Here is a 16,122-nt window from a genome sequence, read left to right on the forward strand (position 1 = left end):
GCAGGGGAGAAATAAAAATCAGCTATAGTTCCTGCTTTTCATCACTATCACGTGATCCTTGCTGGATGTTGGATGAGGAAAGAATTGAGCTCAGCTATGATGCCCTTCACAGTCAAACAGGATACTGACACCCAAGCCTTGAAATCGATGGGGGTTCTATTGGTCTCCCACCATGTGCCCATGGAATTGTGTTCCTGCAAACGTTAGTGCCCCTGGGAGAGAAGGGGAGACAACTTGAAGGAAAAAGATCAGGTATATCTTGGCTACAACAGAGACCTTTGGTAAAGTATAACATTGTTGTAATATAGAGCTTCTCCTTTTAGATGACAAGGACTTGCCTTAAAATAGAGTCTCCTGTACTCTTGACATTGCAACAATGTTAACCTCGGCACATCCCTCTCGTTGAACACTCAAGATAAAAAGGTTACATTGATATCATTTCTTTAGCTCTTTTACCAAAACTCAGTTTGTCCCTTCAGGTATTAGTCATCCCATACCTCAATGAGCGATTGTTAGTTCTCCCTCAGGCATGCAATGCATAAAGCGTTGTCAAGTAGGAGTTCACAAGGGTATGTGGTAAATGTCTGACGAGTGGCTGTGATTTACTGTTCTGTCTTTGTTGTGAATTGTACTTGGAATTTAATGACACTTAAGCAAAAAAAATTAAAAATCATTTAAATGTGTTATTTCATTTCTTAGATTATTATAGAATGTCTTCTGCATTAAAATCAGCGAACAATCTCAAATGGGAATACCATAGGAAGAGGGGAGATTGGGTTGGAATACTTTTTTTAAAAGCAGTGAAAAATTTGATACATGAAACTGCAACATCTAAATGTACTTAGGCTGTGGGGTAGGCTGTGGTCCACGTACATAGCATCCACTGTCAGACGCATGGTACAAACTCTTTGTTGTGGAGTAAGGCCAAAGGTCAGCACTGTGTATCACAGAATCGTTACAATGCAGAAGGAGGCTATTCGGCCCATCGTGTCCAACTGCTAGCAATGTTCACTATTTAGACATTTGTAATGGCTACATGGAAATAGTATCCTCAAGACTAATGGGTGCAGTCAATCTCAGGGAAACACTGCCTAAAGGGGAACTGATGGACTAATTGCCAATTTTTTTTACGTTTTCAATTCAAAGATGTGTCATGACCATTCCCTCTACACCCCTGCCGCCTTCATGTTGTATTAAGGATTATAAAGCACCAAGAATGGAAGCTGCTCCTGTCCTGAATACATGGTACTGGCATTATAGCTTGTGAGTCTTACTTTGTATACAACCATATTTAACAAGCTTTGGGCGAAACTTACACTCTGAAGGGTTCATCCTTTTGTTATGGTGTCTCTCAGTAAATGTTCGTGGTGATGTCTTTCCACTAACTTACAAACCATCTGGAGTTCTTGCTCCTCTGTTGGAGGATGAAATAATGTGGGTAACATTGGGCAAAAGAGTCAGAGGGTCCCTTGTTTGCTTGGGCCAGGATAGAACATAATTTCTTGAATACTTCCCCAGTATACAGTGGATTTTTCATAAGAGTCACTCCAAAGTGCTCCTTCCTTTAGACAGCAGATATTTCATAGAAGACAATACAAGGTTTAATCTTGCAATTCAAATATTATAGTCTCCCCAAGCAGGAATCTGATTAAGTCTGTTTATCATTACTTTTTTTTAATAGTTATATAGCTCATAATAAAGAGGAACTCAAAACAATTTGCCTTAGGAATTTTAGCTTTTGTGAAACATTTCGGAATGTAGGAAGCAGATTTTAAGTCCATTGTGAGGGCACACTTTGTTGATATTGCTGCAGGAGTGTATGATGTGGCCTATTATGTTAAAAGAAAATCCGAGTAAGACTTCACGATGACACATGAAATGCACAACTCTCCTCTTCTGTAATATTTACAGCTTAACTGGGATGCGCCCATTGGCCAGGTCTTCAATCACTTTCTTCAACTGATAGAGAACACAAGAGGTATTAGTTACCACAGCGCACAACACAATCAGTGACATCACAAGAACATACAGTGCTAAGTCGTTGATCTCAATTTACAAGCAATCTCACCATCTCAAGTGAACACCATAAAACTGCTGAGCATACACAGGAAAATGTTCTTATGATGTTGCAGTGATGGCATTTGATATGATCTCCTACCACTTTGTTATATAAAGTCCTAAATCCTGGCATGTTTATATAGCAGCATTTGATAGTTGAATGTCTGTCTGCTATAAAAGTCTGCTGAAGACTATGTGAAGTCTGACACAGGATGCAAATGTATTGTTAGCTGCAGAAAACCATCAGAATAATGCATCTGTTGGGGCTTAATATTACATATTAGTAGGAATTCATGTACAGCACCACATAGTTATAAAATCTTGACGGTCTCTTCATATGCACGCTCAGCGTATGGTTTTTTTATAAAGTTTGTTATGCTTACTTGGGGCAGATTCTTCTCAACTTAGAAGATTCTCGGGCATCAAGACCATATATGGATTCCAACCCTGATGGTGTCCGAGTCCTGCCCACTTGCGCGATCCTCCCAGAGGCAGCCAATTAACAGGTCGCCTCTGGGAGCCCCACCCAATTAGGGAGGGCAGCCGGGCTCCGCAAGCTGGAGGGCCAAGCAGAGCGCCAGAGGCTGTGGGAGGCCAGCAGTCCCACCGGGAGAGGTGGGCACTGCCAATTAGGTGGGGTGCTATGAGGGCGCCTCAAGATGGACGCTGCAAAAAATGGCAAAAGTAAGTGTTGCCAAAACTGCCAGACCATCATTGTGGTGGGGCAGCCCCTCCATAGGACATCCTGCGTCTGCGGCCTTCTGGCACCCATGGCTACGGGGAGGAAGATTTAAAAGGAGGCCTCGCAGGTCCCCCGGCTTGCCGCCTGGAGGCCACCTCCAGACAACTGCCAGGCTTTGGCCTCAGTGGGGGAGCCTTCTGCCATTGGGAAGATCCCGGCGGGGTCACCAATTTGCCCCTAAATGGGCACTTAATTGATCTGAATTAGCGACCCAAAACTGCTGAGCAGGTAGCTGGTGCCGGTCAAACGCCGCCTCTGGCACGATTGCTTGGAGGTGAAAACGCGTCTGGTAGATGACCTGATGGGCGAGGTTCAGAATTTCCCTGCCCTCCTGCCTCTAAAGCCGCCTCCACGCAGCTGATAAGATTCAGCCTTTATGTGGAGCATTGAGGAAGAAAGCATTACATGCTACAAAAACAATCCTAGCTGCTTGTATTACAGTGTAGGCCATAAACAAGTGGATAAATTGGTAAAAGTATATGCATAAATATGCTGAAAGTGTAACAACCGAAAACAGCAATGTGGGCTTGTTTACCCGATCAGTCATTTTGCCTCTTCTAGTGTCGCAGACACGACTGAATCTATTAAATCAAATATAACACTAATTCATTGTTGATTAAATTGTTAGCAGAATGTACCACATCTTCCAGCACCTGCTCTCAAATACCCTGTTTTGGGGGCCATAATTCAAATAATGGTACACACTAGGAAATACGTAGTCTACATAGGAACAAATTCATTTGTGTTTTGGGTGCGTACTGAATTAATCTACTCACGAGCATCTTGTGCTATCCCAAGCAGCCACGTTTATACAAACCTCACAAAACTAAACGAGTATTGCCATCCCATGTAATTAGATTTAGATTAGAGATACAGCACTGAAACAGGCCCTTCGGCCTACCGAGTCTGTGCCGAACATCAACCACCCATTTATACTAATCCTACACTAATCCCATATTCCTACCAAACATCCCCACCTGTCCCTATATTTCCCTACCACCTACCTATACTAGTGACAATTTATAATGGCCAATTTACCCATCAACCTGCAAGTCTTTTGGCTTGTGGGAGGAAACCGGAGCACCCGGAGAAAACCCACGCAGACACAGGGAGAACTTGCAAACTCCACACAGGCAGTACCCAGAATTGAACCCGGGTCCCTGGAGCTGTGAAATGTGTACGGGCAAACAATAACTCTGAAAGTTGAGAACCTAGGCATTAGGACCGCATTAAAGAATGCAAATGACTCCTTTCAATTTGTTTCAGAAACATTTCAGGCTCTGCTATCAGCTATTTCTAAACAAAATGGTGCCAAAATTCCAGGAGTCCCACTCCGCTGGCGGAAGTGTGGCGTAACTCCTGCTTGTGCATGGTCCTGGACTCATGCCTCATTCAAAACAGCGGGGATGTTGTCATTAGCATAATTAGAACAGGTAGTCACTTCCTGTAAGGGTGCTACGAGAACACCTACCCTGATATAAAACACTGGTTCGGCCTCAAATGGAGTATTGTGTAAAATTCTGGGCACCACACTTTAGGAAGGATGTGAAAGCATTAGAGAGGGTGCAGAAAAGATTTATCAGAATAGTTCCAGGGATGAGGGACTTCAGTTACGTGGATATATTGTAGAAGCTGGATCTGTTCTCCTTAAAAAGAAGGTTGAGTGGAGATTTGATAGCGATGTTCAAAATCATGAGGAGTCTGGACACAGTAAATAGGGAGAAACTTCCCATTGACGTAAGAGTCGAGAACCAGAAGACACTGATTTAAGGCGGGTGGCAAAAAAACCAAAGGCGACTTGAAGAAAAAAATGTTATGCAGCGAGTGGTTAGGATCTGGAATCCACTGCCTGAGAGTGTGGTGGAAGTATGTTCAATCATGGCTTTCAAAAGGGAATTGGATAAGCAACTGAAGAGAAAAGATTTTCAGGGCTATGGGGAAAGGGTGGGGGAGTGAAACTAGCTGAGTTGCTCTTGCAGCGAGATGGCATGGACTGACAGGTTGAATGGCCTCCTTCTGTGCTGTAACCGTTCTATGATTCTAATAGCTTCAGGGAAAATTATTGCAGCCCAATGCCGCTCTGAGGAAGGGCTTGAGGTCCAGAAGGATCTGAAGAGGAACATCATTGCAAGTTACTAAATACGCCCAAGAGAGCAGATCAACACTTTTGGAGAGGTAATTGAGCCTCTTTGGAATGGATTACATGACATTGTAACATACTGGGGCCTGTACTGAGCTCACTAACAGCCCTTAGCTGGCAAAATTTTGATTAGCTCTTAACGGACGGAATTCCCAGGGTAACCAGGGAACTTCCCCAGATACATCCGCTCACCCCAGACAGAGTTTTGCATGCTCTTTCAATGGGGAGGAATCTAGCAGGTCTGGGCTCGACTCCAAATTCCAATTGGCTTCCACCTGGCATCCCATTAGAATTTAGGGGTCAGTTTGCCCCAAAATTAATTATGGTTATTTTATAAGACAGTTACTGGAGATAGGAACCCACAGCTATTCATTGACAGTGGATGAATGCTCTTTTCTACATTCTTCATGCTGCTGAACCTACGATCAGCTAAAGCTCATAGAGCATGAGAACACCAAGATTGAAGACAGGAGGGCACAACATGAGGTAAATCAGAAAGTAGCAAATAGGTGATGCCAAGCTTGGGTTTTAAAAGGCTTTAGACTGTAGGAGGAAACAAGGACTGTGGGACAGAAGAAGTAGCATAGTTTTGAGGTCTTGAGTTATGGTTGGTAATGGTACAATAAGTCTTGATTTCAGAACAGTGAGGATTAAAATCATGTGGGATTTACAATAATAATTTACTAAAACTCATATTCAAATGTACTTGCGATTTTGCTACATGCCGTATTTGCCTTTTGCCTTATTTCCTTCAGAATCATCACCAGCGATAACCCATGTGACAATGAACAGTCTCATGAGGTTAGTTAGTAAGCGTTTACGTAATATTTCACTTCTGTTTAAATAAAGAAATCATTTTCAGTGACTTGGGCCCCAATGTTTATGGGGAGGCAGAGAGGGAACACAGGAGCATATCCGTGGGGTGTGGGGGGTGGGGGAGGGAAACCCAGAAATGTGGAGGTTCTGCCTCATTTAAAGATTGACAGCTGGATGGGAAAGCCTAGTGGTAGAAGACTGCTGGGACAGTCCCCACCAACTGGGAAAAACTGGGGGTTGGTGGGGGATTTAGAATGGGAATTGGGAGGGCAGAAATGGGAAAGAATGCATAGCAGAATGGGGGAATGGGGTGGTGGACCGATAATCGAGGGAGAAATCGCACAGCAGAATGCTCAAGATCACTGGTTTGGAGAGGGAGGGCGGCTGGTCGTGGCGATGATTTTCTTGAAGCCGGGGGAGCACTCCTTCTCCTCCTAGCTCACAAGCAGTGCTATAAAAAGTGACTACCTGTTGGATCCAGCTACTCCACCTCCCTTTAGCTGCTGGGACAGACAGCATTAAATTTAAATCAGTCTCCCAACCACAGTGTGATGGTTTGGGGTCGCCATAAGGGATTATGAATTTTTAACGCCACCCTCCCACCGACCCTCTCCCATCCATCATGGGGGGGGGGCGGTGGGGGTGGTTAAAACTCCCCCCTTGATCTCCAGAGGAGTCAAGTACTTCAATCATTTCTTGTGCGAAATAGGGGCATGGACAGTGTTCTCAAGCTCAATGCACTCGTCCCTGCCCATGTCTACCCCTATACTCGAGCCCAGACTAAAATTGGTGCTAAATATCTTGAATTTATATGCAAATACCTTTTTTCCCAATAGTCCCAAATTATATTTTCTATTTGTCTTACCTCATTTCTGGTTACAAAACCAACCACCTTCCCTGCAGAGCTAACAAACATGTGTTGAAGAACAAGAAGATCAAAGAGCTTGTGGGCCTGCAAATAGATTACATTTTTAATGGCATTTCTCAAAACAATTTCACTGCAATTTCAATTTATTATTCCTGCAGGTGCTACCTGGCAGTTCAGAGACAGAAAGCGTTGACTGAATGCAAACCATTTAGCACATTATTCATGCATTATACATATTCCATGGCATTGCTAACAGCAATAACTTGCAATTAACACATCAGTTTGTCTCAAAGTACTTCACACAAGGAATTTCTTATCAAGTGAAGTGACAGTTGTTTGAAGACAAATGCAGCAACCATTCTGCACCAAGAATATACCACAAACAGCAATGTTATAAATGAGCAGCAAATCACTTTTTAGTGACGTTGCTTGAGAGAGAGAGAAAGGCTGGCCAGGACACCAGGAAAACATGCTGCTCTTCTTCAGATAATGCTATTTGAACAGGCTAATATCACATCTAAAAGACATGGTTGGCATCCTTCCATCTATGAACGATGATGAACATGCAGCCAACAATTCATTTAGGTGGGGTGTCTTCTCTTGGTGCTCCTTTGCTGATGGCTGTGAAGGCCAATCCTTGAGGATCTAAAGGACAGCAGCTTTAACAATGAAGGAATTCTTCAGGACTGCACTGCAGTGTCAATCTCAACTCTGTTCTCAAACATCTTACTATCTACTCAGAGGCAAGAAGGCAACCAACTGAGCAAATCTGCTAAACAGTATTTAACAGTGTATAGCAGGGAGCTGTATTTATCTCAACGCCTCTGCCCCTGTCCATCAGCAGCACAAAAACGGCTTATGATGTGTCACCATATGGAGGATGCCTATGGTGTGTCACTATTGATGCTGGTCCCTATCATGTAGGTGTACCATTAGCCAACTAAAAAGATTGTTGTGACTTATCGGTATTGGCTGCCATTCTCAAACGTCATGAAAAAAATGTAACTTTAACAGTATAAGATTTTAACCACCGCAACGTAGGGTCTAAAATGCCGTTGTGGAGCTTCCAGCTTTTTTCTTTTTAAGAAAACATCTTCATTTTGTACTGCAAACTAACAACGTTAAGAATCATTGGGCTGGATTTTGTTCTCCCCCCTTGGGCGTCGGGTTCTGTGACAGGGGGCCTGAAGACGGCTCCAGATGAGGCCCGCCACAGACCTCAACACCAGGAGGGCCTGGCCCGATCCTCCCGGCAGTGGCAAGGCTCTGTGGATGGACAGCCTGCCCCCTCCATGAGATTGGAGGGGGGGGGGGGGAAGGGGCCACCCCGGCTATTTAAATGAGCCACCACTCTTAAGGTCACGGCAGCTCTTTGGTGTGCGGCCTGCAAGTTTTTGAGCTTGCCGCTGAAAATCCAGCCCATTGTTACCAGCAGGAGTGATAGTTGCAGTCATAGAATTGTGCCCAAGCAACTGTGTTTACAGTGAGCTTGAATAGGAACAAAACCAGCGACTCTTATTCTGAATGAGACAGAATAGCTTGGGGATACTGAGTCTAATTTATAATCTTTGACCATCTGCCATTAGTTTTCAGCAGAGGGGGAATGACAAGAGCCTTAGGGTACTGCCAGTTACTGTACGAACAAGATTTCAAATAAATGTGATAAAACTACAATAGTGGGTAATTCCACAAACCTTGTCCCTAGTAGACAAAAATGGGGAAGAAAACATGCTCATAATTTTCTAAAATGGTCTAATGTCAAGGCCGACTCCTGGCTGGGATCCCCGGATATTGGATGATATCTCAGACGGCATTTGTTGTAAGTTGAGCACGATAGAGTACAGTTCCAAGGGCACTGGCAATCATCCATTTTTTTCTTCAGGTGAGACCATCTTCATAGGAGCTGACCTGGTGAATATGGCTGGGCTATTTGACCCTAGCAACGATAATTCAGATCATGATCTGTCCTCACCAGAAAGTGATCACTGAACTCTCAGTGATGAACTCTGGCTGAATATGCGACTGTGGATTTCTGAGACTACTTGTAGCTCCGTTACGAACATACGAATTAGGAGCAGAAGTTGGCCATTTGGCCCCTCGAGCCTGTTCCGCCATTCAATAAGATTATGGCTGATTGTGTCTTGAATTCCACACTCCCATCTACCCCCAATAACCCTTGATTCCCTTGCCTACCAAGAATCTATCTACCTCCGTATTAAAAATAGTCAATGACCCTGCCTCCACCACCTTCTGAAGCAGTGAATTCCAAAGTCGCACAACCCTCAGAGAAAAAAATTTCTCCTCATCTCTGTCCTAAAGAGGCGACCCCTACTTTTAAAACAGTGCCCCCTAGTTCTGGACTCACTCACAAGAGAAAACATCCTTTCCACAGCCACCTTGTCAAGACTGTCCAGGATCTTATTAACTTCAATCAAGTCTTCCCTCACTTGTCCAAACTCCAGTGAAAACAAACCCAGTCTGTCTAACCTTTTCTCATAAGACAACCCGCTCATTCCAGGTATCAATCTAGTAAACTTCCTCTGAACTGCCTCCGATGCATTTACATCCTTCCTTAAATAAGGAGACCAAAACTGCACACAGTATTTGAGATGTGGTCTCACCAATGCCCTGTACAACTGAAGCATAACATCCTTATTTTTATTGTCAATTCCTCTCGTAATAAAGGATAGCATTCCATTAGCCTTCTTTATTACTTGCTGTACCTGCATGTTAACTTTTTGTGACTCATGCACTCGAACACCTCGATCCCTCTGCAGCTTGGAGTTCTGCCGACATTCTCTATTTAAGTAATATTCTGCTTTTTTATTCTTCCTGCCAAAGTGAACAACTTCACATTTTCCTACATTATACTCCATCTGCCAGATTTTTGCCCACTCACTCAACCTATCTATATCAGGCTGCAACATCATTATGTCCTCTTCACAACATACTTTCCTACCTATCTTTGTGTCACCTGCAAATTTATCTACCATGCCATCGCTCCCCTCATCTAAGTCATTGATATAAATTGTAAAAAGTTGAGGCCCCAGCACAGACCCCTGCGGGACTCCACATCCTCATCACATCCTCCCAATCAGAAAAGGACCCATTTATGCATACCCTCTGTTTTCTGCCAGCCAGCCAATCTTCTATCCATGCTAATATGTTACTCCCTACACCATGAGCTCCTACTTTGCGCAATAACCTTTTATGTGGCACCTTGTCAAATGCCTTCTGGAAATCCAAGCACAGTATGTCAACGGGCTCCCCTTTATCCACAGTGCATGTTACTCCTTCAAAGAACTCCAATAAATTGGTTTAACATGATTTCCCTTTCACAGATGAATGCTGACTATTCTCGATTACCTTGAGTTTTTCTATATGCCCAGCTATAGCCTCCTTAATGATCAATTCTAACCTTCTCCATGCCAGATGTCAAGCTAACTGACATATAGTTACCTGTTTTCTGCACCCCACACAAACCCTCTTTTTGAATAGAGGGTTGCCATTTCCCTGGCTGAAATCATCTAAATCAGTGCACAGCAGATGCTGAATCCTGGGGTGGGATCTTCCCAGAAGTGGGGAAGTCCCAAGGTCGGGGAGTCTTCCGGGCGGCCAGCATGCTCGGGCGGAAGGTTGGACTTCCCCCGCTATATTGCCAAGACGTGGAAATCAAGTGCCGGCAGGCGGGGCAAGTGGTCAATTAAGGAAAGTGGGCGGGCCTTCCACACTGCCAGCCCAATCAGACGGCCAGCAGCACGGCCATGCCACCAAGTGTGATGGCCGCTGCTAAGGCAGCAAGGGAAATGTGAGGGTGCCTCCATTTTTTGGTTTTTTTGCCGGGGCTAAGCAGGCAGGCCCCGGCGATAGGAGGGCAACCCCCTCCAGTGACGGTGTTGGGGCTGCAGGCGCAGCTTTTGCTACTGGTGGCCTCCTCCTTGGGCCATGGAGCCTCTGGCTCCAATGGACCTCCCAGAAAGCTGCTGGGAGACTGCCTCCATGCAGGTGGCGGCGTCCCCATGTGGCAGGCAGCCCACTCCCCGCTGGCAAAATGCTGGCGGCTGGGGGAAAATGGCCCTTAGTTGGGCCTTTAATTATTCAGATTGGCTGAGCTGCTCCCATTCCCATTGCTGGGAAAATTCCCCAGCAGTGTGATTGCATAGGGGAGACGTCCTGACCTGCCTCCCTGACATTTTAGCAGCCCACCTGCCTCCCAGCTCATTGCTGGGGTCCTAAAATCCCACCCCTGGTTTCTACCAGCAGGTAAATTTACTCACTGAGCCAGAAGGGGAACCTAAGACCAGACTGCATATGCTGGTTGGGGGGGAGGGTGATGACCATAATTATTAAGACAAGCAGATTTTTTTTTAAAAAGCTACTTTTTATCTCCAACTTCTTACTATTCCTCACCTGATAACATAGTTCCATTTTAAACATCATCTGAATTTGTATCAGCAGTATTCCAAAATGGTCAGGTTACTCATAGTCTGCTGGATTGAAATGTTAGGAGTTCTGGGCTTTGAGCTCAGGCCTTCCATATTGTATGACAATTAGGTCATTCACGCACTGCTCAACTGAGCTGTCAAAGAGTCCTGGCATTCAGACCCATGTGAAGCAGAACTGCTGGGATTTAGATGGTGGATCAGATCAGGAATTGGAGTTCATGCTTACATCTCCATGAAGCAATCAGGCAACTTATACTTTCCTGGATTTAAGTGTCAGACAGCCAGCCGCTGAGACTTAAATCCAGATCCTTTTATTTCTGTCTGTCATTTTGGTTAACAGTGAATACCAATGACACAGTTTGGAAGTTGGCTTGGCAGAGTGCCAGGAAGCTGACTTCACACGCACAGCTGAAACGATCACATTGCTGAAGACCAATGGGTTGTTGAGAAATGAAAATATTAGGCAAAAGAATTGAGTAATAATATATTTCGTTAACACACTATCATGGATTTTCCAACTGGTGTTACTTTAATGCTGAGATTAACCCCATCAAAACAAATACAGATTAATATGTTGTTAAAGCAATGTCGATTGGAAAATCCAAGCTCCTGTCTTGTCACCTTTGTTCTAGTTTATAGTCCTACTGTGACTGATGAGAGACAATTCTTCTTTCTCTCTGCTAGCACCAAGCATCTTACTTTGAATGAGCCTTGGCAGCTTTAATCGAATTAATGGCTACAGGCCCACATGAACCTTCACAAATCAGCATTACACTGGCAATCTTATGCAAAGGGGCCACAGTGACTGGCATGAAGAGTGAAAGTATTGCACTGGTACAACAGTTAATGCTCTTCTAAAGTTGCATTCATGCACATTGTTAGGTCACAGATGAGGAACATTACTTTGTATTTCACCCAAGCTATGTCTGACCTGGGATTGTTTGACGCTGGCACTGGATTCCAGAAACTGGAAGAAAGTTAATCCATTCCCCAGCACCGATATCCTTCGTCTTGATACATACATTTATAAAAATTCAGAAAATGTCAGGCAGCTCCTATGGTCTCACAAGAACACGTAGCTTCTTAGATTGAAATATTATTTTGCTCTTTGGACTTCTTGTAGCATTGTGAAGTACCAGATAGATCACACTTCCTTGGGTGGAAATGTCAGACAATGGGCTCAAATCTCTGCCATAGCATCTTGAAGAATCCCGCACCCCAGATTGTTTCTAGATCACCTCAGTAAACTCCACAAGGTGGCGGCCTGTCTACCTATTCAAGTGGATGACAAAAATCCCGTGGCATTATGCGAAGCAGGGACAAAGCTCTCCTGGCCAATACTCTTCTATCGACCCACCCTATGCAAAATAGATAAACTGTTTATTTGTCTAATCGCTGCTTATGGCATCTTGCTGTGTGCCTACTTAATAACAGTCACTGTTTACATGTGAAGTACTTTAAGATAGATTTATGAGAAATATGATCAGGTACTAGATGAATCAGTTTTTCATTTTTCTAACTAATTATTGTTCTAAATATTAGAGATAAACTTTAAAACGCATCCCACCAAAGTGAATGTAATTAAAATCTGAACATGCATAGGTCTTGATACTGAGTATCATAACCATTGTCCACCTAATCCTCCACATCCTTATATTTATTTACCTGGTGTAATGATGTGCTTGGAGACAGCTGGAAAGTTACTGGATCAACGTGACACTTTTCCCAAAGGTGTATATCTGCTTCTTTCTACAAGGAAAAAATACATTTCAGACCAAGGTCTTCTTGTGGACAGAACAGTGGCAGTCGCTTTTTTGGGGACAATAGGTGAAGGAATTTAATGGGCGAGATTTCCCTGTTATAAAAGCAAAATACAGCGGATGCTGGAAATCTGAAATAAAAACAAGAAATGCTGGAAATGCTCAGCAGGTCTGGCAGCATCTGTGGAGAGAGAAGCAGAGTTAACGTTTCAGGTCAGTGACCCTTCTTCAGAACTGGCAAATATTAGAACTGTGAAAGGTTTTAAGCAAGTAAAGCGGGGGCGGGGCAAGAGATAACAAAGGAGAAGGTGCAGATAGGACAAGGTCACAGAATAGCTGACCAGAAGGTCTTGGAGCAAAGGCAAACAATATGTTAATGGTGTGGTGAAAGACAAAGCATTAGCACAGATAGCGTGTAAACGGACTGAAAATTGAACAGCCGCAAGTACAAACATGAAAAAAACACGCTATCTGTACTAATGCTTTGTCCTTCAACACACCATTAACATATTGTTTGCCTTTGCCCCATGACCTTTTGGTCAGCTATTCTGTGACCTTGTCCTATCTGCACCTTCTCCTTTGTTATCTCTTGCCCCGCCCCCGCTTTACTTGCTTAAAACCTTTCACATTTCTAATATTTGCCAGTTCTGAAGAAGGGTCACTGACCTGAAACGTTAACTCTGCTTCTCTCTCCACAGATGCTGCCAGACCTGCTGAGCATTTCCAGCATTTCTTTTTTTGTATTTCAGATTTCCCTGTTCCTATATCTAAGCTTATTGTCTGGGTGTAGAGTATGCAGGAAAATCAGATGAAGAGAAACACATGCCCATGAGGAAGCCCAAGTGAATTTCCACCTCTTAATTTAAATGGATGGAAAATCGAACAGGGTCAATTATGGCATTGCATTGTTTCACATCCAATTTTACAGTATGCACTGTGCAAAGGAAATCCAATTAGCCTAGGTACAAGAAAATCTGCCCTAGAATATTTCTTAAAGTAGGGGATTAACAGTTGTGCTTTGGTTTGAGAGGCAAGTCTCTGATAGAATCATCATACATGGCCTATAGATTGAGCAGGCTTGAGTGGCTGAATGGCCCTTTCCTTTAGTGTAGAATTTCTAGTGTTTTTCTTCCTATTTTAGCAGTTCTACATCAACTGAAACAATCATTCAGAGCATTCTGTTCAAAATCCTCCTTCCATGTATCCCACTGTAAATCCAATGAAATTCTATACAATCAGTGAATTAAAATGGGATTGGATCATTGATGTTCTATAGAATAGGGGCAACTTAGGTGATGGTAGCATCATAGTAATGTTAGTGGTCTAGTAATCCAGGGACATGCATCCCACCATGGCAGATGGGGAAATTTAAATTCCATTAATTAATAAATCGGGAATGAAATGCTACCTTTGCTAATAATGATTATGAAACTACTGGATTGTCATAAAAACCTATCTGGTTCATTAATGTCCTTCAGAGAAAGAAATCTGCTGTCCTTACCTGGTCTGGCCTACATGTGGCTTCAGACCCACAGCAATGTGGTTGACTCTTAACTGCCCTCTGAAATGGCTGAGCAAGGACAATTAGGGAAGGGCAATAAATGCTGGCCTTGCAATTGACACTCACATCCCAAGGACAAATAAAAAAAAACTGAAAAAGCAGTTGGTAGATATACTTATTTTAAGTATGTATTTATTCATGGTTTTTAAACTCAGTCCATTTCATTCAGTTTCCAATTACAATTTAACAAAAACGGGGTACAAAGATGTCTTTAGCTAGGTTTCATGACGGAGGCTGAAGGGATGATCGTCACATGTTCCTAGTATCCCTTTAGTTTCAATATATTTCCAAGTATCATTACTGACCAGATTGAGTCCTCAGCCTGTTCCAATACTAACCATGTTAGGTTCTTAGCCCGTTCTAGTACTAACCAGTTTAGATTCTCATGTTGTTCCAGTACTAACCACCTTAAGGTTCTTAGCATGTTCATTTGCCAACACAGCAACAATTACTGCAATTCAGAAGTAATTTACTGCATGCAAAGCGTTTCAAAATGTTTCTGAGGGACATAATAAAGTGCAATATAAATACAAGTCTTTATTTTTTCCTTTCTTCCAGTAAGAATAAGTTATTTTTGAACATATTGATTGGTTTTGCAATGAAAGACTGAGGGAAGAAAAATAAGTACAATTTGTATCATAAAACTACACAAGAAAACCTTCAGATCAATAGGATCAAACATGTCACAACGACATTGTAAATCCTGATTTGTTTCAGAGTGTAGTACACAAACGAAGTAGAAACACAGCCAGACTCATTCTGAGGCTCCAGGGAACTACCTTAGATCTTTGTATTCAAGAATGAACATAAAAAGTAGCAGCTCAGACCTAGGGGTTTTCCATCTCAAACAAATAATAAAAAAAAGATGTTTTTAATACAAGGGAATAATAATTGACCTGCTGGAAAGCCTCCAGTCCTGAAAAGGTCAGTTGGTGCACTTGTTAAAGTGTTTTTCTTTTAGTCGGAGATGCCAACACACACACTCAAACCTTCCCATAATGTGTGTATTGCTGAATCCAGATAAAGAGATCTCTGATCCATGCTTAATCATGATTAGGGTAACATATTTTATTTTACAATACAGTGTATTATCATAGAATGATACACGACACAGCATCGAAAGAAGGCTGTTTGGCCCATTGTGCCTGTGCTCATCAGTTTGCTTACCGGCTGTATTTTTTCCTTGTGGCATTTCTTTTCCCTTTGAAGCTGAAGGAATCTGGTAAGCTCATTCCTTTGAACTGATCCCACTAGCATCATGGATTCTGTTAACAGAAACAGAACTTCGGCTTATACTCAAGCACAAAATGCCTTTTGGCAGCTACAGAAAAGGTTCTCTGGAATCTTCCCCATTAGAATTGCAAAGCAAAATTAAAGGAATCATCAAAAATGCAAAATATTGCTCCAGTTTTCTGAGTAAGTTGGGAAACAGTCAGTTCTAGATTCTTATTTCAACACAAGAATTTTCAAGAACAGGAAGAAGTTCATTATGCCCAATAAGTCTATCCTATTTTCAGAGAACAACAACATCCCCCAATCTCTTCTCTCTCAGTTATGTTCTAAAACGTAGTCTTACTTCATTCCATGTAAAATAATGGAATCAGGAATGAAATTGAGGAGTATCTGTTCAACAACCTAGTAAACAGCAGTCAATATGGCTTTCGAATAAGGAAGATCCTGCCTGACCCCAGCTCCTTGATTTCTTTGAGGAAGTGACAATCCAAGTGGACCG

General features: G+C 42.9%; 1 protein-coding gene across 3 annotated transcripts in view; it reads right to left on the bottom strand.

The window, feature by feature from the left end:
* Positions 1-721: 721 nt before the first annotated feature.
* clcnk (chloride channel K) overlaps positions 722-16,122 on the bottom strand; it is a 65,577-nt gene continuing 50,176 nt past the window's right edge. For 2 of the 3 annotated variants that reach the window (XM_068017364.1, XM_068017363.1), the window contains 4 exons: positions 15,558-15,655; positions 12,735-12,818; positions 6,622-6,708; positions 726-1,959 (listed from right to left, as the gene is read on the bottom strand). In XM_068017364.1, coding sequence (XP_067873465.1) covers positions 1,906-1,959; positions 6,622-6,708; positions 12,735-12,818; positions 15,558-15,655 — 323 coding nt within the window. In that variant the 3' untranslated portion in view covers positions 726-1,905. Of the gene's footprint in view, positions 1,960-6,621; positions 6,709-12,734; positions 12,819-15,557; positions 15,656-16,122 lie in introns of all 3 variants that reach the window. The other variant, XM_068017365.1, reaches the window with a different exon arrangement.

This window comes from Heterodontus francisci, chromosome 37 (genome assembly GCF_036365525.1).
Source record: "Heterodontus francisci isolate sHetFra1 chromosome 37, sHetFra1.hap1, whole genome shotgun sequence".
NCBI lineage: Eukaryota > Metazoa > Chordata > Chondrichthyes > Heterodontiformes > Heterodontidae > Heterodontus > Heterodontus francisci.